The sequence below is a fragment of the Oryzias latipes genome, chromosome 13, assembly GCF_053564925.1.
Source record: "Oryzias latipes strain Hd-rR chromosome 13, Olatipes_Hd-rR_3.1".
NCBI classification, from domain to species: domain Eukaryota; kingdom Metazoa; phylum Chordata; class Actinopteri; order Beloniformes; family Adrianichthyidae; genus Oryzias; species Oryzias latipes.
This window is the reverse complement of record NC_136249.1, coordinates 22,483,131-22,498,707: the sequence shown is the minus strand read 5'-3', so window position 1 is coordinate 22,498,707 and position 15,577 is coordinate 22,483,131. Positions and strand designations below refer to the sequence as shown.

Here is a 15,577-nt window from a genome sequence, read left to right as displayed (position 1 = left end):
CCTGCTTTGTCCAGCCGCACTTGGATTTGTGTGGAGGGGGAATCACTTCCAAAATCTAAGGCAGGGCTTATCATGTATGTGGTCAAATCTGCTAAGTCAACAGAACAAAATGGTGGATCTGTTGTCAAATGAAACCCAATCAAAAGTCTTGGCTTTCTGTCTAAAACTGGAGGTTTTCTGTTGTAGTTCTGCATTGCCTGATATGTTCTAACAGCTGCAGGTTTCTCTGCATCACAAAATGATGCCACAAATCTTCTGTCACTAGATTGAAATAAAAAAAAAAGAAGGAGGAGCCACCAAGATCACAGAATACTGAAACATAACACCTTGTGATCCATGTGCAAATAGGTGAAATTCCTGTGAACACAGAACTCTGAGCTTGCTGCCATGAAGGGAGCATCATTCCTCAGCACAGGAGCAGATCAAACATACACCAGAAAAACGGCGGCTTTCCTTAAATTACCCAGGATTTATTTAACGTGCTGTTCCCTCTCAGTAATGCTCAAATAGAAATATACAAAATATCTGCCAAACTGTTCAACTTGATCAAAGTGTTTTTGCAAACTGAACCTACTGCTGCACATAAATACCCTTTAGTGTGTTCCTGTGGTTAGAAGCCCACTGATTGCTGCTGGAAGGTAAAATACTAATATTCCAGCACACAGTAAAGACAGAATTTATAAATCATTAAAATTAAGAGTTTATCTTTAATATCCACAAACTGAAAATGGAAGGGTTGGCAGTCATTTTTTCAGTGAAAATTTATTTAACTAGAATTAGGGATTTAATGGTCTTGTAGAAAATAATTTATCTGTATTATAACAAAAAAATAAATGTTAAAAAAAGCAGAAGGTGAAAAATTGTGATGGGTTTTCAGTTTGGATTTAAAATTAGGAAAGGAGTCAATGTTATGGAGGTTTGGGGAGAGAGAGTTCCAGAGTTTGGGAGCCGAGCAGCTGAAGGCACGGCCCCCCATGGTGACCATACGGAGCGGAGGGACGGAAAGCTGAAGGGAAGAAGAAGACCAGAGAGAGCGAGAGGGAATGTTAATATGGAGATTAGAAATATAAGAGGGAGCCAGGTTATGGAGGGCTTTGAACGTGTAGAGAAGGAGTTTTAAATGAATCCTGAAAGCTACTGGAAGCCAGAGCAGCTGCTGGAGAACGGGAGTGATGTGATGGAAGGAAGGAGTTCTGGTGATGATGCGGGCTGCTGAATTCTGGACCAATTGAAGTTTGTTCAGAGTTTTCTTGGGGAGACAGGCGAGTAGTACATTGCAATAGTCGACGCGAGATGTGACCAAACTATAAACTAAATGGAGGTGGAGTGCACGGTGAGGGAGGGGCGGAGACGATTCATATTGGGTAGATGAAAGTATGCAGACCTTGTAATGCTATTGATGTGAGATTGAAAGGATAATGTACTGTCAAGTGATTAGCAATCTTGCCTCAAGGAGGCCTTAAGGAGGCCTGGTTCGAATCCCGATTGTTCCTAGGTGGGAATGTGAGAGTGTGTGGTTGTGAGGCCCTATGACAGATAGGCAAACTGTCCAGGGTGTAGCTTGACTTCGCCTGGCAACTGCTTAGGCAGACTCCAGCAGCCCTGAAACCCCACATTGGATAAAATCATATTCAGCTTGTTCTTTTAATGTTTATGGAAACACCATAGAGAGAATGATAATCATCTTTCAAAAGAATTGTTGAAGGATTTGCACAAATACATTCTTAAGGATATATATTTATATTTATCCTTATCCCATAATTATTTTTTCTTGCCAGGTCTTTGTCTTGAAAACATTTGGACTGAGGCAGTTTTGCACATCTGGCTGTGCATCATCTTGTGAAAAAATGGGTGTAAAACATTTTCTCTTCATTGCTACAAAGGGGAGAAAAGCGTTCTATTTGCAAACCTGCTGTAAATGAGAGAATCTGTAACAACAGTCGATGGGATCTTTAGAGCCCGGTGTTTGTGGAAGCAATCTTTGAACAAAATGTTTGAGCTGGTGTGTCTGTTGACAGGTAAGATTGGATCACATGCTCTATGCTCTGCCAGAGCTGTTAGTGTAAACACTCAGCGTTCCACATTCACCTCTATCAGAACAGAGCAGATCAGACACTGGCATGTAAACACTTCAGCATGACTCCTTATTCAGGAGGGAGAGAAGAAAAATAGAGGAATGAAAAAAAAATAGCTTATTTTTCTTCCTGTTGTTTGTTGTTGGTGCGATTAACAGCCAGGAAAACAGTCTATCTTTTTATGTGTTGATGCACGTGTGTGTGTCTATCTGTGTGATTGGGTGGGGTCTCTGGGGAATATACAGTGAAAGAATTGTAAAGCTTGTGGGGAATCACAACCAGAACCACAACACAGCTCTGTTTTCAGACTAGATTTTTCTGCATAACCAATATTAATTAAAGGATTCTTTGTTTGTTATGAATTCTATGTCTCTTTTTGGGAAAAGTGCCGCTGGCTTGGCTGGATTATTATTACTGAGGCTTGGAATTGGGGTCATGGAAATGGAAAATGGTTGTTTTGCAGGGTTAGGTTAATGAAAAAAGGTTATGAGAGTTTTTATGTGAAAGGCTTACGTCACAATAAGGGAAACAATTCTGTTACTGTTTCACAAATATCCATCTTATAAAATAAATATGATTATTTTTGTTGGATCTTTTGTTTGATGACCTTCTCTTTTTTTGTTAAACCAGCCTCCCTTTCTCAACTCTTATCTTTTTTTCTGCTCCCATCATTCTTTGCTTTACTAAAACTCTCCTGGGTCCTCCTCCCTGGGAAAGGTTTGAAGTGTCAGTCATGTATACAGCAGATGATTGCATTTGTCCCTGTTTGCATGGAAACCAGAGCAGCAGGGAGCAATGTGAAAACAGACAGCATCAAATCACTCGTACAGCCGTGTGCCAGTCCGGGTCTCACATTTGTCACTGTGGCATCAAAGCTACTTGCTGGCAGTCTCACTTTCATTACAAAGACCGACAATGCACAATTTGTTTTTGTTTGTTTTTTTCCAGTGGTGAAGCATTGCGATCGCAGTCCCTGCGGACGTGGAGCAACGTGTCAGGATGTTCCTGAGGGTTTCCGTTGTCTGTGTCCACCTGGATGGACTGGCAGGACATGCCAGTTAGGTGAGGATATTACATGAGTTACACAGCAATTTACAGGACAGGGTGACTGCCCCCCCAAAAATTTACCAGTCTGTTTAATCTCATATTTTATCTAAATGAATAGGTACTGTAGCGTATGACTAAAACAGAACAGAAACTCAAGAAATTAGAAAAACTTAACTAAACAGCTACAAACTTGAAATCTGGACCACAATAAAACCAAGGAAAGACAGTACAACAAACATTTGTGCCACTGGTAAAATCCACAGATTATCCACAGGCCTGTAACATCTCTCGGTACAAATATAAAGATGTCAAATGGTGATCCATCTCTCTGAGTTGGACAGCATGAAGCAGCAGATTAGATCAGAGCAGGTTCCAAAAGCAAACCGTGTCAGGAGTGAACAGCGGCACATTAATGCTCACATCAGGCAGCCTGACAGCGAATAAGTCTTCTCTAAATGCAGCTCCACGTTATTTTTGGGCTGCACTCACTCATGCTGACACGTTTCCTCCCTGCGGGTTGTTTTGTCGCAGCACAAGGAGCATCGTGTCGAATCAGCTCAGACACACACAGAGGCTTCAGGGTTGTGAAGTGACAACACCCACTCCTCTGTGTTACCAGCAATATGTCATTGTGACACTTGATAATCCCCCATATACTTTCAAGTCACAGATCAGACGCTCAAAGCACACAATATAGAGTCAGCAAACTCAGTTTAAAAACTTTTTTAGTCTAAGATGACAGGTGTTGGCTGTGCATTAAGTATTGTGGATGATTATGCCCCTACTCCTTTATTGACTGATTTTCATTCTTACGAGTGCCACTAAATCCCAAGACTTTCATTTAAAAAAAAAACACTAATACAGAAACTCACCTGAAGAGCTTAATCTGTAATGGCTTCTGCACATGCCTGCTGCCTTTTTATTTACTGAGTGTTTCTTTCTAATCCTCCTAATCTAATCAGTCAAATCCCTGAAGGATTCCTGCTTCAATAATTTCAGCAGACTGATTAGAGGTATAGTATGACTGTCTGCATTTTAAAATCAGAGTAAAAGGCTCAATGATTAGATTTAGTTTGACTTTATGAGATGTTACTTTTTTAGAATATTGTCAGGTCCTTTATAAGTTTTCCATAAAAGTGGTGTTCATCGATTGTTTCTTCACAAAAGTTTTTTCATAAAAAAATAATGATATAAGTTACAGCATGACGGCACCAATGATTTAATGAGAAGCACAGTCTGATGATGAGACTGAAAATCAATGCTTTTCCCCTCATTTAAAAAACAAAACAAAAAACAAATTATTAGCTATAAAACAGATTTAAACAATAGGACTTTAACATTTCTTCTGTTGATTTCAAATTAATGAACAACCCTGTGACAGACTGGGGACCTGTCCAGGGTGTACCCCGCCTTCGCCCAAAAGTAGCCAGGTTAGGGCCTAGCAGCCCTGTGGCCCCAAAAGGGATACAGTGGGTTAAAAAAATGGAAGGATGGATGGATGGATGGATGGATGGACAAGTGAATGGATAAATTAACTAACAAAAAAGTACAAATTACAATACAGAGGTGGTGAGTGTATAGTGAAACGCGGGTGACAAACAAAACAGGGAAACAGTAACGTGTTTTTGTTTGTGTGGTTGTAGGTGACTCTGTTTAATGTAAATGTCATGCTGTAAAAAGTAAATAAATCAGTTGATAAAAATAAAGAAAAAGACTGTGTATACCAATCACTATGCCATTGATTAATAAGAGCAAACTGCTTTGATTTCCAGTTTTTGGAGATCATCTTTTTGGTGATAAATAGAGATATCAGTACTAGTTTTTTGTATTTCATTCAATGGTTTGTTTTACATTTTTCAGGTAGAGAGAGAGCTGGAGACAAAAGAATTGCTAAAGTTATAAGTTCATAGTCAGTATATAATAATATTGCAGAATGAGTGGATTGTGGACAGGTCCAGGTGGCGTGTAGGTAGGCATCCATGCAGCCTAAAGTGCATTTTATACAGGTTCTCTATTTGAGCGATTCCCACCTGAAACATTTTTATTTGAACAATGCAAAGTTTGTGGTGGGTTTTATGTTGGATTAATTGTACATTTGTGTTGTTTGACATAAAAAAGTATTACTGCAAACATTTGTCCAAGGATTTGGATTGAAGGTCAGAGATTAATCCTTTTTTCCATTTTGTTTTTGGAACAGTCCTGGTACTTGTGTCTGATACTAATTTGTATAATTTTACTGAGGTTTGTAATTTTCATAATCTCTTGAGTAAACTTAGACAGATGCACCTATTTGTTGGTGGTTTATGCGATTGATTCTGTTGAAGATGAAATGTGTTGATACTGAATAAATTGTTGATCTCCAACTCAGAATCTCTGGATTAAACAATTAAAAGAGATAAACAGATTATTGAGGAACAGATGTTCCTAATGTGTGATTCCCTGGTGCTGCTATGATGCAAAATAGACTGGCGGCTGTGGTGCAGTGGCAGGGCGGTCGACCTCTGATCAGAAGAGTTTCGCCTTGCCTGCCCATATGTCGAAGTGTCCTTTGGCAAGACACTGAACCCCACCTTGCTTCTGGTGGAAGGTTGGCACCAATGTTCGGAAGCCAAGGAGGTTTAGGTTTTGTCAGAGTTTATGCAATTTTAATATTCCTAAATAAGTTGGGGTGTTTTTTTTAAAATATATTTTGTGAACAAAAAGAGAGATTTGATATTGATTTTATTTTTTCATGCACCATTTGTGGTCAAGTTCTTTTTTTCTTTCTAGAGGAGGGGGTGTGGATGAGTAACATTAGTACATTAGTTGTTGTTCAATTCAATTCAATTCAATTTATTTGTATAGCCCAAAATCACAACAACAGTCGTCTCGATGGGCTTCGAAGTAAAACATGAAATCAAAAGGATCACGAATACAAAGAGTTCAATAGAAAAATACTAAAATGAACTAACAAACTGACTAAGCTATACTGGCATCCCTGCCCTTAGACCCCCCTTCGCGGTAAGGAAAAACTCCCAAAAAAAACGGATTCCGGAAAAAACAAAGAAACCTCAGGGGTGCCCACATGAAGGAGGGATCCTCCCCCAGGACGGACAGGCGATTTACCAGAAATCTTAGAGAAGAATTAACTTATCTAAATCTACAACTACATATATAAAAGTCCAGCAGACGAGCTTCATCCAGCCGTGGTTGTGGGGACAGTCAAAGGCGCGAGTCGAGCCGGAGACAGGAACCACAGCCAGGTGTAGGAGAAGGAGCAGAGACGAGGTACTCGGTCAGGTACAGAGCAGAGACGAGCCAGAGACGAGCCAGAGGCAGGATCCACAGCCAGGTGTAGGAGCAGGAGCAGAGACGAGGTACTCGGTCAGGTACAGAGCAGAGACGAGCCAGAGATGAGCCAGAGGCAGGATCCACAGCCAGGTGTAGGAGCAGGAGCAAAGGCGAGGTAAACGGTCAGGAACAGGAGCACGGATGAACCAACTGGAGTCTGGAAGCACTCCCACTCCCCAGGAAGGGAGAGGAAAAGAGGGACAATACATGAATCACACTTCACCAAACAGAGGCATGGAGAACTAAATGATAAATTATGATCAAGAATAGAGGAGAGGAAGGGTAGAAGTAGAAAAGAAAAGAGGTCAGAACCCCGGAGCACCATAGTTACCCCAGCTTCAACTTCTAGCAGCCTTTTAAAAGAAATAGTTATTATTAAGTTTAATTTAAACAAATTAACATTAAGTTAAATAATCTCTGAATACTAACTAGTCTGACAATAAGCCTGTCCAAATAGGAATGTTTTCGGTCTAACTTTGAATGTAGAAACTGAGTCGGCCTCTCTTACATGAGCTGGAAGTTTATTCCATAAGACAGGGGCTTGGTGACTAAACGCTCTACCTCCAACCGTACTTTTACTAATTCTAGGAACCACAAGCAGTCCTGCATTTTGCGAGCGAAGTGTTCTCATTGGATGGTAAGGGACTATGAGGTCCTTAATATAGGACGGGGCCATTCCATGTAAGGCCTTATAGGTTAACAGGAGGATCTTGAACTTGATTCTGGAATCAACTGGGAGCCAATGGAGCGAAACTAACACAGGAGTGATGTGATCTCTTCTGCTGGCTCCAGCTAACAATCTAGCTGCTGCGTTCTGAACAAGCTGGAGACTTTTTAAGGAACTCTTAGGACACGCTGCTAACAAGGAGTTACAGTAATCCAGCCTCGACGTAACAAATGCATGGATGAGTTTTTCAGCATCACTCTTAGAAAGTAGATTTCTGATCTTAGCAATATTCCGCAGGTGAAAAAAGGCAGTTCTACATGCCTGAGATATATGAGCCTTAAATGATAAGTCCTGGTCAAATAAAACCCCAAGGTTTCTAACTGTGGAATTGGGGGCTATACTTATGCCATCCAGGGAGACTATCTGAGCAGACAGAGCATCTCTGAGGTTTTTAGGACCAAGTATAATAACCTCAGTTTTTTCTGGGTTCAAAAGGAGGTAATTAATTGTCATCCAGGTCTTGATGTCACTGATGCAGGCGTTCAGTTTCTCTATCTGGTCATTCTGGTCAGGCTTCACGGATAAATACAACTGCGTATCGTCGGCATAACAATGAAAATTAATGCTGTGTTTCCTGATTATGTTTCCTAGGGGTAGCATATAAAGCGTAAACAGGATCGGTCCCAAGACTGAGCCCTGTGGGACTCCATAGTTGACTCGAGTGCACTGAGAGGAATGGCCATTTACATTAACGAACTGATACCTATCGGACAGATAGGATTTAAACCACTGGAGAGCAGATCCTCTGATCCCTATGTCCTGCTCTAATCTATGGAGTAAAATACCGTGGTCGATAGTGTCAAAGGCTGCACTGAGGTCCAACAGGACCAGAATAGAAAGTAGTTCCTTTTCTGAGGCCAATAACAAGTCATTAGAGACTCTAACTAGTGCAGTTTCTGTACTGTGGTGAGGTCTAAACCCAGACTGAAAGTCTTCAAAGTGGCTGTTGTCCTGTAGGTGGCAGTAAAGCTGCTTAACTACAACTCTTTCTAGGATTTTAGAAATAAAGGGCAGGTTTGATATCGGTCTATAGTTGGCCAAGATGCTAGGATCCAAACTGGGCTTTTTCAGAAGAGGTTTAACAACTGCATATTTAAAAGACTGTGGCACGTAACCCGTTTCCAGAGAGGCATTTATCATTGTTAATATGGGATTATTAATTAGGGGAAAAGTTTCTTTAAAAAGTCTAGTGGGAATTGGGTCTAACAGACACGTTGAGGATTTGGAGGACGTAATAATTGATGTTATTTCCGCTTGATCCACAGGAGTTAAGCAGTCTAATGTTACAGAGGTTTCTATGGATGCCTCCATTTCTACCGCTTCAGCCTGTTCTGGGCTGATAGTAGGAATAACTTGATTTAACTTATGTCTAATATTTGAGATTTTACTATCGAAAAATGTAAGAAAATCATCAGAGCTGAGAGTTGTACTCTAGCTTGTGATACTACCCTTATCCTTATGCGAAGAGTTCCCATATTCAGTGAGCAACCAAATATACTCACATTTTATATCTATGGTGCATGAAAAAATAAAATCAATATCAAATCTCTCTATATGTTCACAAAATATAAAAAAACACCCCAACTTATTTAGGAATATTACAATTGCATAAACTCTGACAAAACCTAAACTTCCTTGGCTTCCGAACATTGGTGCCAACCTTCCACCAGAAGCAAAATTAAGTGCTCTTAATTTCTTATCTTGACTAAAGGAGTAATATAAATTGCGACTGTTAGTTATAGTGTGCATCAATATTTTCATCAACTTTCTTTCTGTCGTACTTTTAGACACCAATGAATGTGAAAAAAGCATTTGCGTCCACGCCCGGTCATGCCGAAACCTGATCGGTGGATACCTGTGTGACTGCCTTCCTGGGTGGACGGGGCCTAATTGTGACATCAGTGAGTACACAAAAACAAAAGAACAAAGACACAAAAAGAAATGGAAATAAACTGATGGGTGAAAAGAGGTGATTGTGCTGTGACAGGTAATGAAACATCAACAGTCTCAGTGGAAAGGAGATCAGTCTTCTCCACTTTCATAGGGTTTTGCTGAAGATAATATAAATGTCAAGCATCTGCTTCCTTGATGCACAGCAAGGGAATAATGTCAATCATTCCTATGTGTTTCTTTTCTGTGTGTTTGCAGCAGTTTTTTTTCCATGAAAACATGGTTGTTGAGTGACAAATTAATGGTGTTTCTGGTTTCCAGGGAACAGCAGCTGTCAAGGTTTGTGCCTGAATGGAGGACACTGTGAGGTGAGAGTCCTGAATGTTTTTCACCGCCAGGTTACCTGTAGTTTTAACAGTTTTATTAACAGATTAGTGCTTTTATTATTTTATTTCTTCTTCTTTAAAATAAGAAATTATTGGAAGAATCGAACAACTGGGATTGTTTTAAACCCTTCATGTCATATAAAACAAATTTAATTTCGCTTGTACAACTCAATTTAGTTTTTTAAGAAAGTAAATCAATTACTGTACTCTCATCACACATAAAAATAAAATGTATCAAAGCATATGTTTTCTTTATATTTTTGTGCTTTGCAGGACCAAGTATCTGGGTCAAACTGCTTGTGTCCACCTGGTTTCTTGGGGAAATTTTGCCAAAAAGGCCCAAGTCCATGTGACAGCACCCCTTGCCTGAATGGAGGATTGTGTCAGGATAAGGATGGACAGACTACTACCTGCAGTTGTGCTGTGGGATATTCAGGAAACTTCTGCGAGGTGTGAACAATCGAGCACTATGGTTTTATTCTCAAATGTGTGTGTATAATATGAAAGTTTCAACCAAACCAACCTCCCTTCACACGATTGTCACTGGCCCCACCTTCATCAGATTAGGATTTTTGGGACTCCTCCTCTAACACACCAGCTTTTCATAGGTCAGATTTAGGATTTTAGGAATCCTGCCTTTATCAGTCCAGTTTGTCATTGGCCTTTCAAAAAAGATTTTTTAAAGGCATCGCCTCTGTCGCAAAATAACTTTTGAGGCCACCCCTCAGTTTCACCTGTCTGTCACTGAAGTTTGTCGTAATCAAGTCTTTTATACACTCACGTTTTGGGAAAATATGCCTCTGTTTCAGCTGAATTTTGAAGTTCTAGCCTCTGTAACACTACCTTTCTCTTCTGTCACAAGAGTTTTTCTGATATTTGTGTCTTTCTTACAGATTGCCTTGGATCTTTGCAATCCCAATCCCTGCCAACAGGGACTGGAATGCCACAGTGTAGAGGGCAGGTTCATGTGTGCATGTCCTGATGGCTACCATGGTAGGGAGTGTGTGAGCCTCAGAAGTACTTGCAAGGGGCAGCACTGTGAAAGTAAGGGAAAACATGCTTACCTTCAAGTTCAGAGTTGATGAAATCCATTCTAACTTTATACTCGTCTGAAGGTGCTGTGTCTGACACAACCAATGGGAGCCTCAGCTTCTACATGATCCTGGTTGGAGTCCTAGCTCTGGTGACTGTGTGTGGCTGTGCCGCTTGTGCTTTCGTCTTCTCACACCTCCATCGTATGCGGAAAAAACAGCAAGAGGAAGTCCCACAAGAAGAGGGCATCAACAACCAGAGGGAGCTCGTCAACCTAATACGAAACGTAGACCGTCCTGTTCCCCTGCTGCCTCCCACAGCTCCTCTCACTCAACCTCCGCCTCCCACCCCTTGCTATGAAGAGATTGAATTGACATTGCCCCCCTCCCCAGCTCTATCAAACCCATCACCCGCACTAAAGCCAGCCCATGCTGCCAAACTGGACATTTCAAACCGAGAAAGGGAGAAGTTGAACCGTTTCAACCAAGCAGACAATCAGGAGCTGGAGGTCTGACCCTGTCCGAGACCTCTGAGGAACTTTTCTAAAACTATTTTGCATCTGTAGCACTTTTTTATTTGCTCACAGAATCCCATCTCCAGTTACTTGCACTATAAGTCAACTGAAACGGCCTGAAAGGTTCCTAAACTCAGATGGCTACCGACAAACATGTGAGGAGCATAAGCTGCTAAATGGTAGGATCAGAGGACTTACTATGATGTCATCTTTCACGCCACTTGGAAGGCCATAAAAAGCAGTAGGTGGGCGATGCTTGACTGAAAAGTGTAAACACTTACCCTAGTGTGCCTGAAATACTGTCAACAGCAAACAGAAGAGCCTCCTCTGCAGGATATTTGTAAAGTTTGTCATGGTCCACGATGCAAGCCGATGGCTCATTTCTATTGAGACTGAAGTATGACAAACAAACAATGATTTAATGTCTATTTAACTATGTTTGTGCTTGGCTGTGTGCATAAGGATGCTTGAAAGTGAAAGAATGTATATAATGAGTGTATGTCAGAAAGAATGTGGGCTTAAAAATGTGTTGTTTGAGTAAGATCGAACAATATTGTCGATAAAGACGTTCATGTTTCCGGCTTTAAAGCCTTAACTTTTAATTCCAAACACTGTTGCCTGTTTTTATTTTCTCTGTAATACTGCAGTTTGTTGAAGATTCTTTTTCTTCTTTCTAAAATTACTCTGTAAATTAGCTTTTTGTACATAAACACATTGTACATATTGAGACTCTTTTTGTACTGTGTTCAGTCTGGAAGTATACCTTTTTTACTTTGCTTTTTTTGTCCCATCATGCTTTGAGTTTGGAGCAAACAGCACATGTGTCTTGTAATAAAAGTGCATTTAACAACTTTATTTAATCTGTATTTGCTCTATTTTTGTAGGTATTAGTCCAAAAGCATTTGTTGAGAGACCTTCAACAAGAACACAATTACTGTTTGAAGTTAGGATGAATAATCAGAAACCAGAACTAAATTGTCTTGTTCAAAAACATATAAGTTTGCAGTTCAATTAACCTATGACGCACAGGTTTTAAGTCCCTTTGTTGTTACTGTGCAGCTTTTTAATGATGTCTTTACATCATTATTTGACTAAAATGTCATTTCAAAAGGACATGGAAAGAAGAATTTTCTTCCAATTAAAAAAGAAATACATTAAACACTGAAAAGTCTCCCAAAGGGCATTCATTTTTTTATCTCCTTTTTCCTAGACTAGACAATCAGGGAAAACTGAATCCCATCGATGCTGTCTTGTATAAAGAAAATTAAGCTTAAAATTGCATTTCTGGGTATTTCTTTATTTAAATTGTTGTGAATCAGTAGCAGATGTCAAAATGCAGATGAAAAAAGTTTGTAGTTGTAGTTGTGATGTAGATGCAACAGTTGGCAGGCAAAAAGCTCCCTCGTCGGCTCCATTCTTATGCATCTACTGGTAGACAGTAGATGTACCTCTTTGTTTTCCACGTCTGAGCCAGCATCTGGCTCAAAACTGTACGGCTCCAATATTGCTCGCCATTTTTGTTGCACCTGTAATTTTAGGTTGGGGGATTTTGAAGGGCTGTAAGCAGGAGAGCGTGAATAGAGAGCTCTCAGTAATGGGAAGGGGAAGAGGAAGAAGGTTACTCTAAACCAACAGTCCTGCCCACAACTCGGAGGCAAATTTCTGATGGTCCACTGCCGCTCTGCAGGACTATGTCCAAGAAAATGACACAGGTTCTTTTGATTTTGGCCTAAAACTGCATAATCATAATTTTAAAAATCCACTAGGAACGATTATACAATAGATCGAAAACTAATCGGAGTGAGACTTTTAGATGATGGTGTTAACAGCTCCCTGAGTAGCCCAGAAATAAAATAAAAACATTTATTTAAAAGAAAAGTGGTTTAGTTTGATGCTAAACTATATTTCAACCCAAGCAATGAAGAGTTAGTCAGAGCATTTACCCTCTTCAGGACAGTTTATTGACTTTTATGGATTTTAGACAGCCTAACCCCAAATTTAGCAGTTGATGTCGATCTCTGCACAAAATCCCAGATATCCCATTTGGCCTCATTAAGACTAGTCAAATGTATTGACAAAGTCTACAGGTGATTATGGTGTCAAGGATAAAAAGAACTGCTAAGACGGTTCAAAAAAAGATTTTTTGTTTTTTGTTTGGATTAGGGATTTTTTAAGAGGCTTGGACTGATGTTTGGGTTCAGAAGTGACCTTCTTAGAGGCAGCCTGGTGCACATTGTTCTGCCTTTAACCCTTGTGCTATCCTTGGCACTTTAACATTGGGAGTTGGGTCATCTAGACCCACTAGACAGTGCTCTGAACCTTTTTTCTTCAATGATTTGTGATCTTCACTGGTGTCCATGGATTCCATGAAATCTTTCCACCTTTATCCACCTTTGTCATGGTAGGGAGAACACGTCAATGTAAGGGTGGGGTCATCTAAGATAGCACAAGGGTTAAACAAACCTGAAGTGGCCAAAAAAGAAGGAGAGATAATGATGATTCAAATTTTATGTGACCATAGTTTGTACTACTTGTTTTTTGGCAGCATGTATAAAAAACAAAACAAAATAAAACTCAGATTTAGAAAGCACGCTTTTTTTCTGAATATTAACCATCTGCTTTTGGAAAGCTCCGAAATGATGTGATGTATTAAGTTTGTGTGCACTTTGAAAACCAGCTCTGAAATCTGACTTGACATGTCTGATTTTAGCACGGCAAATCGAAACAGCAATTATGACTAGAACACATCGGAACAAAGGTCTACAGTGGGCTTAAGCTGCCTGTCAGAGTGTTAAAGTCATTAATTGCAAAGCACAAAGTGACAGTGAGTGAAAGGAAAGCTCTTGTGATTTGGAGCTGTGTTGCATCGCTGCCAGGTCACAGTGGTTACAGCTAATGGACAAATGGCTGTGACAAATGTGCATTTCATCCTGTGAACACAGCGGCAGGCTGGAAATGAATGTGGGCTTCCTGCCACAGAGCCAGCCAGGAGGAAATGTAAGCATACAGGCAGACACACATAAGAACTCATGCAAACTTTCTCCTCTATTCATGCTTATGCTGCAGGATGTCAAAATGAAGCTTGTTTGAAAGTTTGAAAATTTGCATTCAGAACTCACTTAGACAAAATACGGATTGTTTATGTTTTATTGTGTGACATGTCACAGTGACAGCACAGGTTTCTGGTCCTTCATTTTTCTTTTATATTTTAAATTTAGTTTTAAACTACTGTATTACGGTACTTGCCAAACTTAAGTTTTCATGTGAAAATGGTAAAAAACAAACAAACAAAAAAAACTGTGGCTTTGTTAACATCTGAGGCGTCAAGTTAGTACAAGTACAAGTTTAAACAAAAGGGGTATAAATAGAATAGAATAGCATAGAATAGGTCTTTAATAATCCCTAAGGAAATTTAAAAAATGGCCATCTGCTCACACTCATAAAACACACACATTAAAAACAATAAAAATAGTAAAAAACAGCAATTGATTATAGAGGCCCTGCCAGAGAATTGTATTGCCTGATGGCACGAGGAACAAAAGATTGCTTGTTCCATATTATTGAAATCAAAGTAGTGTATTTCATTTAGGTAATCCAGTTTGACGTCAGAGAATTATTTGTTGTTTTTTTTCTCTAAACACTATTTACGAAAAACATCTTTGCCTACAACAAAAGTAAATGTTAATGGGAAAGAGAGAGAAATAAAAATATTAATGCATACAGACCTTATGTATAGCCATGAGCTACAGAGTTTATTTAAAAAAAGAAGGATTTTTCCCCCGAAAATTACATTTATTGAAATAGTCTCTTTGGTTTTCATTTTTTTATGGTATTACCAAATCGTTTACTGAAGGAAGCATCTGGCTGTCTGTGTTGACGTTTAAGCTGTCTTACAGAGACATCTAGTGGTTATAAAGAGTACTGACAGAGTTGAATCAACAAGTGTCATGTACGAACAGTTATGCAGGATGAAAATCAATAACACACAGTATAGGCGATTAAAAAGACGCGTATATGTGATATATTTCTTTTATCAATAGTTTCAATATCAACACATTTATAGTGTGGGCAAAAATATACACAAAAACAGAAAATTCACGTTTAACTTTAATAATTTATGTTCAACTTTATTGAGTAAAATGTTCCACTTATTTTTAATCAATCAATTGACCAAACAATCAGCCCACTTTATTTATACATTACTTTTCATGTAAACCTAAACAACACATGCACCCGACACAACTAGAGCCAAATATTTCAAAAATAAGTTTTATTATAGTCGTTTTTTTTGTTCCAATAAAAATGAATAGCGGAACCTTCCTGTTACCCAAATTCAACTAAAAACTTTAAGATGTAAAATTTAAATTCTCAATAAGATGTTCAGTTAGAAAGACTATTTACTTTTGCAACATTGCGACTTTAATCTCGAAACTTTATTTCGACTTTAATCTCGATAAAACGAGTTTTTTCTCGAAACTTTGTGTCGAGTTTTTTCTCGACATGACGACTTTAATCTCGCCACGTTGGCCAGAATGTTTTTTCCTCACCGTGGCCCTAAAACTCCATCGTATAGAGG

General features: G+C 39.4%; 1 protein-coding gene across 2 annotated transcripts in view; it reads left to right on the top strand.

Annotated features, from left to right (window-relative positions):
- The window catches only part of LOC101160929 (uncharacterized), a 49,556-nt gene extending 37,700 nt beyond the window's left edge, over positions 1 to 11,856 (top strand). For both annotated transcript variants that reach the window (XM_011482521.4, XM_020708247.3), the window contains 6 exons: positions 3,024 to 3,137; positions 8,967 to 9,080; positions 9,391 to 9,437; positions 9,729 to 9,905; positions 10,349 to 10,499; positions 10,571 to 11,856. In XM_011482521.4, the coding sequence (XP_011480823.1) occupies positions 3,024 to 3,137; positions 8,967 to 9,080; positions 9,391 to 9,437; positions 9,729 to 9,905; positions 10,349 to 10,499; positions 10,571 to 11,001 (1,034 nt within the window). In that variant the 3' untranslated portion in view covers positions 11,002 to 11,856. The remainder of the gene's footprint in view (positions 1 to 3,023; positions 3,138 to 8,966; positions 9,081 to 9,390; positions 9,438 to 9,728; positions 9,906 to 10,348; positions 10,500 to 10,570) is intronic.
- The last annotated feature ends 3,721 nt before the right edge of the window (positions 11,857 to 15,577 follow it).